General features: G+C 34.4%; 1 protein-coding gene across 2 annotated transcripts in view; it reads left to right on the plus strand.

The window, feature by feature from the left end:
- Positions 1-12,701, plus strand: part of DMXL2 (Dmx like 2) — a 54,996-nt gene that overhangs the window by 31,428 nt on the left and 10,867 nt on the right. For both annotated transcript variants that reach the window (XM_086756912.1, XM_086756914.1), the window contains exons 21-31: positions 1,023-1,120; positions 1,264-1,429; positions 2,404-2,668; positions 3,382-4,481; positions 5,589-5,780; positions 7,376-7,452; positions 8,123-8,253; positions 8,944-9,192; positions 10,764-10,945; positions 11,290-11,420; positions 12,387-12,472. In XM_086756912.1, the coding sequence (XP_086613038.1) occupies positions 1,023-1,120; positions 1,264-1,429; positions 2,404-2,668; positions 3,382-4,481; positions 5,589-5,780; positions 7,376-7,452; positions 8,123-8,253; positions 8,944-9,192; positions 10,764-10,945; positions 11,290-11,420; positions 12,387-12,472 (2,677 nt within the window). The remainder of the gene's footprint in view (positions 1-1,022; positions 1,121-1,263; positions 1,430-2,403; positions 2,669-3,381; positions 4,482-5,588; positions 5,781-7,375; positions 7,453-8,122; positions 8,254-8,943; positions 9,193-10,763; positions 10,946-11,289; positions 11,421-12,386; positions 12,473-12,701) is intronic.

Below are 12,701 nucleotides of genomic sequence, written 5' to 3' on the forward strand. Positions count from 1 at the left end.
TTTTCACATGTGAAACAGTATATATCTGTAGATTAAACAGGGAATTATGCTTTGAGTTCAGTAGTGGGTTTTATTTAAGAAATAAATATATCTACAAATATTACTCAAAAACTATATAAAGGGTCTTTTTGCAAATTTTGTATTTTTTTATCATGGACTACTATAGAACATAGAAGATCTGAACTGCAGATAAATGCAGGTTTTACTTTTCTGAAGAGTTGCAAAATTACTGTTTTATAGAAATATGCACCTATATTATGTAAAACCAAAATAACACCACATCTCATTTGCATGCAGAGTTTTCTTATGAGAGATCTAATAATGGATAAAATGCAATATATTTTTGAGATAATATCGTAACACTGTTTCCCATAGGTACTAATGAGATTTAAATCTTTAATAAGAATTTCAGCTTCCTTTTCACTTGCAAAGTTTGATTGATTTGGATAATTGCTAGCTTTTGCTTTAAATTACAACAAATAATGAAATCTCTGCAATATCTGTGGAACAGAAGTACTTATGGTTTACTAAAGTTTCAAGAAATCTGTTGTGAAAATACATTTTAAAAAGTTACAGGATATTAAAAGAATCCAGGAGGAAAACTTCGTTATCCTAGTACTCCAAATCAAATGCAATTACATCTCCGAGTCTTACACAAAAAACAGTGTTCATTAAAGAAATACTTGTATTAAGTATATGTAAATAATGGATTCTAAGAGGAATTTCAGCTAATGAGTTACTGTAACATTTTTAAACAAAGTATTTTTATTTGCACATTTTTAATGTCCCACTGTGGTTGAAAGGGGTTAATGCCTGCAGTAGTGCTGGTTTTAGACGCATAAGAACATTTACAGTGTAATGAGAGCTGTCACATAGGAATAAAACATTCTGACTGAAATTACTGTTGCTTTGTAGATATAATACAGTCACCTAGACCATCCTCCCTGACAAAGAACATATGCTATTTAGCTAAAAGCAGCCTTTATACTTTCAGTAATAATAGTAGGTTTTGTTTACTACAGGTTGCAAAAGCTTCATTCCAGAGGAACCATGATGCCTTAGATGCAGCACTTTTTTATCTTGCTATGAAGAAAAAGGCAGTGGTGTGGGGTCTGTTTAGGTGGGTTCTGCTAACTGTAAGTTTGATTAAATTGAACCAGGAATGCAAAGTGGAACTCATTCAAAATTAAAGTGATGTTGTTCAAGTGTTTGTATGCAAAGTTATATAATAAATACTTGTATACATTGCATTTCTTTCTGCAGGTCCCAAAATGATGACAAGATGACTGCCTTTTTCAGCCACAACTTCAGTGAAGACAGATGGCGCAAAGCTGCTTTAAAAAACGCTTTTGCTTTGTTGGGAAAACAACGCTTTGAACAATCAGCTGCATTTTTCTTGCTAGCAGGTTCACTAAAAGATGCTATAGAGGTATCCACTTTTGAGAAATTAAGTTTCAGTTTCTAATTTGACCTATGTAACCTCATCCTTTCAAGCTTTTCTCTGCTGATCTTTTCACAAATGGTGGCAGCACAAATGGTATGGTATGTCTACATGGGCCCCCTCATGCCCTGGAGGCATACCATATACCTCCACACTACTGTCAAAAGCAGCTTGCAAGCTGATCTAAAAGCCAGAATAATTGTTCACATACATCAGTCCTCAGTAGAAGCACTCTTGGGAATACCGTTCATGACCCTTCTGGCAAAACTTCCTATTTGATCAGCACAGTTAAGTTATAGCCTCCAGCTATTCTGCATGACCTATTGTTACAACATTAAGTTAAAAAAAAGTCAGAGTTCTCTCCTGAAGCAGCCCTAAGATCCCTTTATAGTGGAGTTGTGATGTTGCCTGCCACAAGGGAGGTGAGGGCTGTAAGCAGGATCATAACCTAAGCGGTACCTCTCAGATTAAGAATGGGAATTAGAGAACCTTTAGTTATCCTGTGTATTTATAAGCAGTATGTTTGTCTTTACCTGAGAATGTAAAGAATTTTCCTCAGAGATGTAATTCTGCAGATGAAACACTGTGAAGAATATCTTACCTGTGATGTATTCACATTAAAGTTGGAAGTTCTGTTTATTCTACTAGGTAGAATAAAAATAAACATTTTCATCGTTACTTCTGCCATATTAATTTTTGACATGGTGATGTACTGCTATGCATATCATAATTCTTGAAATAGAAGAAAGTACACCTCTTTCCAGAAAGAGAACAAAATGTGTTACTTATATATGTATCACTTACCACATTTTTGACCCAAAGATGAATATATACTTTAAAGATCAGCTATAATGAGAAAATAATTATTTGTTCTTTAAACATATATTGCTGTTAACCTCATTGTTATTTTAAAGAACTACCTTTCCCTCATAAAGCAACCTTTTCCCCACTTCTTATCGTAGGTATGCCTTGAGAAAATGGAAGACATCCAGTTGGCTATGGTTATTGCTCGTTTATATGAATCAGAGTTTGAAACCTCTGTCACATACACCTCCATTCTTTATGAAAAGATTTTGGGTTGCAGTAAGGATGGAGCTGGGTTCAGCTGTACTAAATTGCATTCTGATCCATTTCTGAGAAGCATTGCTTACTGGATAATGAAAGATTACACTAAAGCACTGGACACATTGTTGGAACAAACACCTAAAGATGATGATGAAAACCCAGGTAAGGGGAAAACATTAGTCTGATGAGATAAACTTACTAAGACAAATTAGAGGAGAAGAAATACTTTCTGTGTATGTATGCAGTCACTTCTCCTGAGATGCCATTATGCTGAAATCATTAACTGGCTTATGTACTGGCCTGCTCAATTTCTTCATATTATTGAAAAAAAAAGTCTTTTTCCGATATTTTCCAAGGGGCTGTCTCCAGCCTTCCGATATTGAACTTAGTTCTGCTGTCAGATAAGCTTGGGAGAGCCTTCTTTGTTTGGTCTACAATATCCCTCCTACTACTGAATGCTGGCTAATCTTTATTCTCATTCCTGCTTCTAGGAATTAGCAGTATTCTAGCAGGATTTCCTATCCTATCTCTTCTGAGATTAATGTTGATTGGTATTAATGACAGAAGGCTACATATGTTTCTGTGGCATATTCGCTCCCTTGGGTGATGGCCGATCATCTCAACTTTTTTTAGGCTTAGCTGAGTGCAATATAACAGTGAGGCAAATAAGAGAATTTAGTATCTTTCTACTCATTCGGCTCATACTTTTAATCTTTTTGTGGGGAATTAATAATTTTTAAATGTTGTTTTGGCAACTAGATCCAAAACTGTCTTTGTGTTTTGACAAACCTCCGTAATGCGGGAAATACTGCAAAACAGAATACCACCATTTTAAAGCCGTTTTCAATAGATGTCGTATCTGTTTGATTCCTTAGTTATCGTCAAGTCGTGCAATCCTGTGGTATTCAGTTTTTACAATTATCTTCGGACTCACCCTTTGCTCATCCGGAGATACTTCAGCTCACCAGAAGGGACTTTGGCCACCTTAGGTCTAAAAACTGAGAAAAGCTTTGTTGATAAAATTAATCTTATTGAAAGAAAATTATTCTTCACTACTGCAAATGCTCATTTTAAAGTGGGCTGCCCTGTACTAGCTCTTGAAGTGCTTTCCAAAATTCCAAAAGTAAGAAAAAAGTCTACTGTAGCTGCAGAGAAAGATTCATCTAGTCCTCCAATACAGGCTGGTGTTTCAGATTCCAAAGCCCTGAGGGATGGTGCTGGAAATGGTGATACAGACTGGTCAAAGCCAATTTCAACTTCCTTTGCTTTGGAGAATACTGTTGAATCTTCAGCACAATTTGACTGGAGTCAACCAGCAGTAAAATTTGATGATGAGCCCCTTACTCTTGATTGGGGTGAAGATAAAAATGGGTCAGATGAAGAGGATGAGGATGTTGGTATAATGATGAAAGACTCAAAATCTGATTCTAAGAATGGAGAAGATGATGAGAGAACCTCAGACACCAACATCCAACAAACACCACATGAACAGATTTCTGATGCAGGAGACACCGAGGTTGATGTTATTGCTGAACAACTGAAGTTCAGAGCCTGTTTGAAGATCCTTATGACTGAACTGAGAACTTTGGCTACGGGTTATGAAGTAGATGGAGGAAAGCTCAGATTTCAGCTGTACAACTGGCTTGAAAAAGAGATTGCTGCTATGCATGAAATATGCAACCATGACACAGGGGGCAAAGACTATTTTAAAACATATACCAAAGTAAATGGGGATCTACTTGATCACGATGATATTATGGATAAGCCAGACATTGGTTCGTATGAACGGCACCAGATAGAAAGACGTAGGTTACAAGCAAAACGAGAACATGCTGAAAGACGAAAGTGGTGGCTGCAGAAGAACCAAGCTCTTCTAAGAGTTTTTCTAAGTTATTGTAGTCTTCATGGGGCACAAGGTGGTGGTTTAGCATCGGTAAGAATGGAGCTGAAGTTCTTGCTGCAAGAGTCACAACAGGTAAAACAAATTCAAATAATTTCTGTTCACAAGTGTGAACAGTTCTGGACTGTCAGTTTTGTCAAATGCTTAAGTTTGTGCCTAGATAGATGCTTTTTATGTTTTGCAAGTTTATGATCAAGATAATTTTAATGTTCTTGGAGAAAAAAAACTTGGTATTTAAGTGTGCTGCTTTTTCACATCCTGATTGCTTGATTCTTAATGATCTGTTATAGGACACTGAGGATTTGGCTACCTATAACTATGGAATGTAAATGTTGCTGTTTATATTATAGTTGCAGCACTATATGTGTGTGCCAATGAACTTCTGGGTACCTATATAATAAATTAAATTCACAGTTGCTGAAATATGACTAAATCTCGTTCCCTACACCTCTTCAAGTCATACAAGGGAGCTATAAGGAATGGGATCTTGGCAGCAAGGCTCAACAAATACTACCAAGTCAGAAAGGGTAGTGCTCCTTTTTACTATATTATGGTATTTTCTACATTTATTTCATATAAAAAGATATTATTTTCCAGCAAATATTAATGACTAACCTGAGCTACAGCAGATAATCTGACACTGGGCAAGTCATTTATCTTGCTGTAGTCCTAGATTTCTCACATTTCAAGTAGGAGCAGTACAGAATTGTTTTGGTGGTACTAGGCTTAGCACATACTTTCAAGAATTAAAAAAAAATACCAAAACTGTTTCCACTTAAGAAACTCAGATTAGTGCAAATTTGACTTTTGTTATTAAACTTAGACCAGTGAGGAGTATGTCAACTTATGCTACTGCAAGTGTGTTTTTAGTTAGTGTTTCTTAACAGACAACCTCAACACTTCCTAATGAACTACATAAAAATACTCTTCCTGCACTAAATCGAAAACTGTCAATACCAAACTAAATCTTCCAGCAAACTTGGCTATCAAGTCTGATCCATGTTATTACAGTAAATAAGAACTTAATTTTCATCAGTCACAGTAAAATCTCATCCATACTGAGTAGACAGTAGTGAAAGAGAATAAATAACCCTGAAAAAGCATTTAAGATCTAAAATTATCAATTTTTTAACCATTTTTCTCAAAGCAATAATTTTAAATATGATCTTTTCTTTTAAACAGGAAACTACCGTAAAACAACTTCAGTCTCCACTTCCGTTACCTACAACACTACCGTTGCTTTCTGCAAGCATAGCATCCACAAAAACTGTGATAGCTAATCCTGTGCTGTATTTAAACAACCACATCCATGATATTCTTTACACTATTGTGCAGATGAAATCACCACCACATCCTAATATTGAAGATGTCAAGGTAATGAAAAGCTTTCAGGAAATGCTAAATTATTTTTTATATAATGGAGAGTGAGCATGCAAAAATAAAATATGGTGTTTGAATTAACTTTTCAACACTTAGCCTTTCACAATACTGACGACCTCTCTTAAATCTGGCGAACTGAAAATGCTAACTAACCACTTGCTTTCTGATATCTTTTTGAATCCCATTAATTCCTTTTCATCCAAATCCTAGTCATGCTCAGGACACTATTCCAAATGTGAATATTCACTAAAACACTGAATTATTGGCTCTTAAAACAAAACGGTCATGAAAGTTAACTAGTTATTATCATTCTGGTCAATCCTGTAGGGGACATTAATGAAAGTAGAGATAGGAGACTAAGTTACGTTATAACCTTCTATTGATATTATAAAACTTACTCCAGCACAAATTTCCTCAACTGTACTGTTTTTTAAGGAATTGTAGTGAATTACTTTATCTGACTCCATACTCTGGGGTGAATATATTCTGTTCAGATTCAGTAAGTAGGGGGGAAGCCAAAGAGCCTGAAACTATGACAGAATTAATTAGTAAGAAGCTAAAAATCATTCTTTTGTATGTTTAAACCAGTACACATATTCATTACATTAATTTGAATTTCTATTGACTAAATTAGGAAAGTAAATGAGCTGCCCCACTGCAATGCAGTTAAGTTTCTAAAACTGTAACCCAAGCTCATCTACATCTCATTTTCTCTCTTATATCAGTTGACTCCATTTCCATTCTGCATTAGGCTATAGCAAACATGTTTCTTACTCTAAAAACTCCTGCTTCACATGTGTTTTCTTTTAAAAGAGCATTCAGAAAGAAGAGCTGACACTTCCTAACTGCAAAGCAACTATTTGGATAACTCATAGCTTTAATCTGAGGTCTAGCATTTGATTAAATGGAAAGATGGAATCTAACAGAAGGCAGATTTAAGAGAGTTTACATTTTTAACAGTTTGACAGTACCATTTTCTTCATACTGTAGATTTCATCGGACTTTCCAAGAAATCCTTGCATTTCTTCTGTTTAAGAATTGGAGTGTTTCTGTTGCATTATGAGGCAATAACCAAGTATTATTCTTGTTCCTCCTGGAGACTTCTGGAAATTTATAAGTGCATAATCAACATTAAAAAAAGGAGATTATAGATAAAACATACAACAATTACACAAACTTTTGAATTTTCTGCATATTGAGAAACTACTGCTACACTGAACTGTGATGTTACATAATATGGCTTTCAGAAACCATTCTATCAAATTCATTATCATAAAAGGCCATACTTAATCACTCCTTCAGTATACTCATTCATTGTGACAGTTCTATATTAAAGTTAATTATCTTGACATAATATTACAAGGTTTTGACTGCAATGAAATTATCTTGAACAAGCAGTTGTGATTTTCAAAGTACTATAAACTTAAAGTAACAAGATCTTCAGGATAAACTCAGTTACTAGTTCCTGCACCTGTTTTAAAACTAGGACATTCCTGCATAACACATTACAATGCTGTTTAGAAAGAATTGTAGTTTACCCACCTTTTATCTATAAATTATGTATAGCTTATTAGTTCTTTTTATTTTAGGTGTACACACTTCATTCTTTAGCAGCTTCACTTTCTGCATCCATTTATCAAGCCCTTTGTGACAGCCACAGCTACAGGTAAAAATGAACATTTTCTTACTGTCCTACATTTGGAGTATACTTTGTGTCTCCAAAACGGAAATTCTTCATGCACGTCTCTAAAAAAGGGATTAAATATATTTGTATGGGTATAGATACTTACACAGTTTACACATTACTAGCTTTGATATGCTAGGTCAGGTTTACACAGATAAAATAACACCAATCATTCAAATTTTTTCTAATAAATAATAGGAAAATCTGGTGTCGCTCTCACTTAGGATGCTTCTGAAAAATATCGAATGCTGTTTTCTGCAGCACATCCATTGCTGAATAGTGGTGCAGGGGAAACATGAGCCTAAATAAAGTCATGTTTCAGGTAGTTTATATTCCAAACTGGAACTGGAAGAGAATGCTTTAAGAACATTTTTTAAAGTTTTCAGAACAAGTATATTATTAGCATTTTTGAAAAAGCCTTTGTGGAGCTATGCATATAACATTTTTTAAATTGATAATGGAAACATTTGAAGTTGTAATAAAAAAAAATATTTTGTATACCATGAAATTATAACATTCTTGACTTAGTCCTAGAGAATTTTAAATGTTGCATCTTCTGATTAAAATGAGAAGCATGTATATATACTATACTTTATTACAAAAATATTCTAAAATCCTTTCTCATCAGAAAAAAAAATTAATTTGTATTTAGCAGTCAAACAGAAGCAAATCAGTTTACAGGGATGGTTTATCAAGGACTGCTTTTGAGTGATCGACGCAGACTGAGGACAGAAAGTATTGAAGAGCATGCAACTCCAAACTCATCTCCTGCTCAGTGGCCTGGTGAGACAAAAATAAGATTAACTTTTAGCACCCCTGGACCAGCTCCACATTTCAAAATTATCTCACTGTCCCGTAATATGATGGATGAAATTGTGGATGATCAATGATAGATAAATGTTTCTGATCTAGTTCTCAAACTAATAACAGCCTTTAAATTTTTCAAAACAAATAAGAATAAACTTTCTATACAGCAAACAACTTTCTTTAAGAAGAGACCATGATCTTCAGGATAAACTCAATAAGCTGATATTTTTTCATCGTAAAATGTTTTCTTCCAGTCTGCTGCACCCCCTAGCAAAGATATTTCCGTTAGCTGTTTCTACACTACCGTCTTACATCTGTGCTTTACTTGGTATAGCTATCAAAGCAACAACTCCCAATGTACAAGCATAAGTTTAGTGTTTTGAGGTCAGCTGTAGAAACAGTGCAGGAATTTCACAGGCAAGCCGAACTGCCCATAGTATTTGCAGAGAGGTAGAGTGCAGAAGTCCCAGACCAAAGAAGGCTTTTTAAAATTTTCATCTTTATGATTTTAAGAAAAAGATTAGTAGTATGTTTCATCTGAATAAAATTATTATGTGGCTATTGGTATATGTTTAACATAAAATGTAGAGGTGAAATATTTCCTTTTTTTTTCTATTTGTACTCCTACTCATTTAACGTAGAACGTTTCCTCTTTTCTGTTTGCAGGTGTGAGTTCACTTATAAATCTCTTAAGTTCCGCTCAGGATGAAGATCAACCGAAGTTAAACATCCTTCTTTGTGAAGCTGTTGTAGCTGTCTACCTGAGTCTCCTTATACACGCCCTTGCAACCAATTCATGTAATGAATTATTTCGACTAGCAGCCCATCCTTTGAACAGTCGAATGTGGGCTGCTGTTTTTGGTGGAGGAGTGAAACTTCTTGTAAAACCTCGAAGGCAGTCAGAAAACATTCCAGGTACTTTGTTCCCTAAAGGTCATACTAATGATGTGCCTTTTATATCTTTTAGTAACCTAGTAGGAGAGATTTCCTTCCTTTTAAAAACAAAAACCTAGAAGAATTTAAGTATCTGCTGGCAGAAAAAAAAACATCAGTCTTGCAGTTGTCCTTTGTAGTGGCACCCAGCACATTTTGATTTTGCCATAAAAACTGTACAGTTATTATATTGCTAATAGCACTGTTAGATGCTTGCTTAATGCTTTTCAGGACTTTCAGTCTTTTTTTTTGTGAAAAAAAAAAAAACAGATGGCATAAATCAGTGTTAATACCTATGGTTTTCTGTATGTGAGCAATGAGTGTTATTGTTTCGCAGTAACTTGGAAACAGTATTTCTGAAACCAATTTCTATTGCAAGATATTACTTTCACCTTGCACAAGACTACAGAGAAGAATATCAACTTTATCTGCCAGAAGAATAGTTCATGGATATATAAGCTCCAACTAAAACCAGTAGTTTTGCAAAGACAGAGGAGCATGTCTTTAATATACTGCATGAGGAAAAGAAAAAGTGGAGACTGAATTCAGGCTCTGGAGACAAAGGCAAATACAACCACTTGTCATAGACTTCACACTCTGCAAAATCCTGAAAATCATGTCGCATAGACTTTCAAAACAATGACAGGTTTGAAACTTAGACAAAAATTAGATGTTCTATATCTCAAATATAAACCAAAACAGTAGTGAGGTAATGTACCATTATAAGTATGCACAACAGATATTTGTCATTCATGAAATACCTTAAGCTCATTTAGGGCAGTTATTTTTACAAGATATTAATATGAATAACATATAAAGTCGTCTTCATTTGAGATGTATTCTGTTTTCCTTTAATCTACAAGCTGCTATAGCTTCTGATGTTTCAGAGGATGGTAATGAAGGTTTGTAAAAACTTGCAGTGTAGATGAATGTTAGTAGTGGCTTTAAAAAAAGAAAAAGTTTTTAAATATCTAGCACCTTTGTAATAAAGTAAGTGTGATCTTCAATGTTGCCTAGACAACAACACTTTCAAAAATAAATTCTACATTTATATTTTGATAACTATTAAGACATTTTAAATCATTACACTTTAAAATAGACTTCAGTTGTCAAAAAGCCTGTGTGTCTAATTCAATTTTTTTTCACTATCTTAAGAGTTCCTTGGCTTGTATTCTGAATAACTGCTGCTACTTGTGCAGTTTACTGAAATTGTACATATTACTTATTTCTCAACAAAATTTCTTTCTTAATTTCTTTCTTGAGAAATTTTTCAGATAAAAGCTTTTTACTTAAAAGCTACATCTCCTGAGAACTTAATCCAGATAATAAAATTTATTTCTTATGATATAGCCAATGTATAAATGCCACAGTTATTGAATTTATCGTAAGTGAACTTTTTGTATGATTACACTTACTTTATTTAGGCTGGCTTTGATTTCTGAATCAGTAGAAATTAGTACCAATAGCAATGTTTTCCGTTGCTTCAGTTATAAAATACAGCTATTTCTAAAGATGCAATATTAATATCAGCTTTTCAAATTACCTGAATTTAGCACCACCTCTTCCATCAGAAGAAATGGATAAACATCGTCGTCGATTTAATATGAGAATGCTAGTGCCAGGAAGACCAGTAAAAGATAGCACTGTACCGCCACCGGTACCTGCAGAAAGACCCTCTTACAAAGAAAAGTTTATCCCTCCAGAGCTCAGCATGTGGGACTATTTTATGGCAAAGGTAATTTAAAATTGAAAATATGTTACAATTCATAAAAGCATACTTCTTCTTCTCTGTAAAGTTTTAAAGGACAAAAATAATGTGAAAATGTTGAGTGCTGCAGAATATTATCGTCATAATAAAAGATGAAGAGCCTACAAGTCTGTTACTTAACTTTCAAAACATGTCTCTTGCCAATAACAGAGATTAACACTTTTGGCCTTGCTACTTTTTTATTTTTTAGGGAAACTTATTTATAAGTTAAGCCGTTATTACTGTCATAGAGTTTAAATGACAACTAAAGAAAGAGTTGAGTAAGAGATTAGAAAATTGCTTTTATAGCAGACTTTTATTTTGCATTGCAGCCATTTCTTCCTTTATCAGACAGCGGTGTTATATATGATTCCGATGAAAGCATTCACAGTGATGAGGAAGAGGATGATGCTTTCCTCTCTGATATACAGATCCAGGAACACAAAGATGCCAATTCTTACAGGTTAGCAGAAATTGCCACTATTTTAGAATAATTATGTTGTGTGCTTACCTTTTCTTCCAAATTAAAGAAAATACAGGTCCTCTGCACACCCCACAGTTTAAATCAAATCATTTTAGTACTAGTGGCTAGACTTATCTGCAGTAACAGGATTACAGGGGTGACAAATTCTCATGACAGTAACAGTTCCCCATTTACTTTGCCTAAAAAAAAAAAAACAGATTAGGAAGTCAAAGCTCTGTGGTTTTTGGTTTTTTGGGGAGGGGAAAAAAACAAATAAAAAACCCCCATCTTCATTTTTAAGACACAAAGAACATGAGGTACCACGATGCCAGCTCTAGAATGATGTTTCAGAATACTGATTCAAGCACGACCTTTAGTTCTTGAATGAGGGGCAGATTAAATAGAACACTTAAAAGAGAAAGTGTTGCGAGATAAAAATGAAATAAAGTGGATGACCTCAGCATTATAATAATGGAGAAAAAAATATTGCTCTTTTATGCAATCCTTAAGTCTCCCATTAGTCCTTACAGCTACGCTGTATAGAATTTGCATCTTTAATATCTGTGAGAGTCTTTCAGAGTGAAAGCTTCTGCCATGAATGCCAAACTAAAGTAATGTCTCATCTGTATTCACTGTGATTTTGTGGAGAGTTGCAGGAGGTGTTTCAGGGGGCTTCTCAGTCTTGTAGAGGCTCCTGCATGCACACTCTTTTATCTAGGGGAAGAGTACAATAACCTAGGATTTGTAAAAGAGAGAAGGGGAGAGTATCTGTTAAAGCGAGATGCCCTTAGTGGCACCCTTATGTTGCACAGTTGATATAGCAGTATCTTTATGTGTCCGATACACCTCAGTGAGCCCTCTATACTCTGTTTTTTAATCTGTGTATTTGGTAGAAGGAGAAAAATATTCTGCAGATAACTGTGTTAATGTTGCTTTAACACAACTAAACCTACTCTTTTTATACAGTTGGGCTCTTCTGCATCTGACGATGGTAAAATTAGTTCTGCACAATGTTAAGAACTTCTTTCCCATTGCTGGTCTAGAAGTCACTGGTACGTTAAATGCTGCTTTACGTTTTAGTTTTCTGTATAAGTAGCTTTCTGTCAGACTTGCTTTTTAATTTTCATTTTTAAATTTAAAGAATTTAATACATTATTTTTTACAGTTGTCAACAAGTACATTTCCTTTCAAGATTTTTTTTTTAATGTTTGTATTATTCTCTTTTTTTATACATGCTGTAACTTAAATGTTTTTTTTCTCTAAGCCTTACTTTATTAGTAT

The sequence above is a fragment of the Chlamydotis macqueenii genome, chromosome 12 (genome assembly GCF_036417535.1).
Source record: "Chlamydotis macqueenii isolate bChlMac1 chromosome 12, bChlMac1.mat, whole genome shotgun sequence".
NCBI lineage: Eukaryota > Metazoa > Chordata > Aves > Otidiformes > Otididae > Chlamydotis > Chlamydotis macqueenii.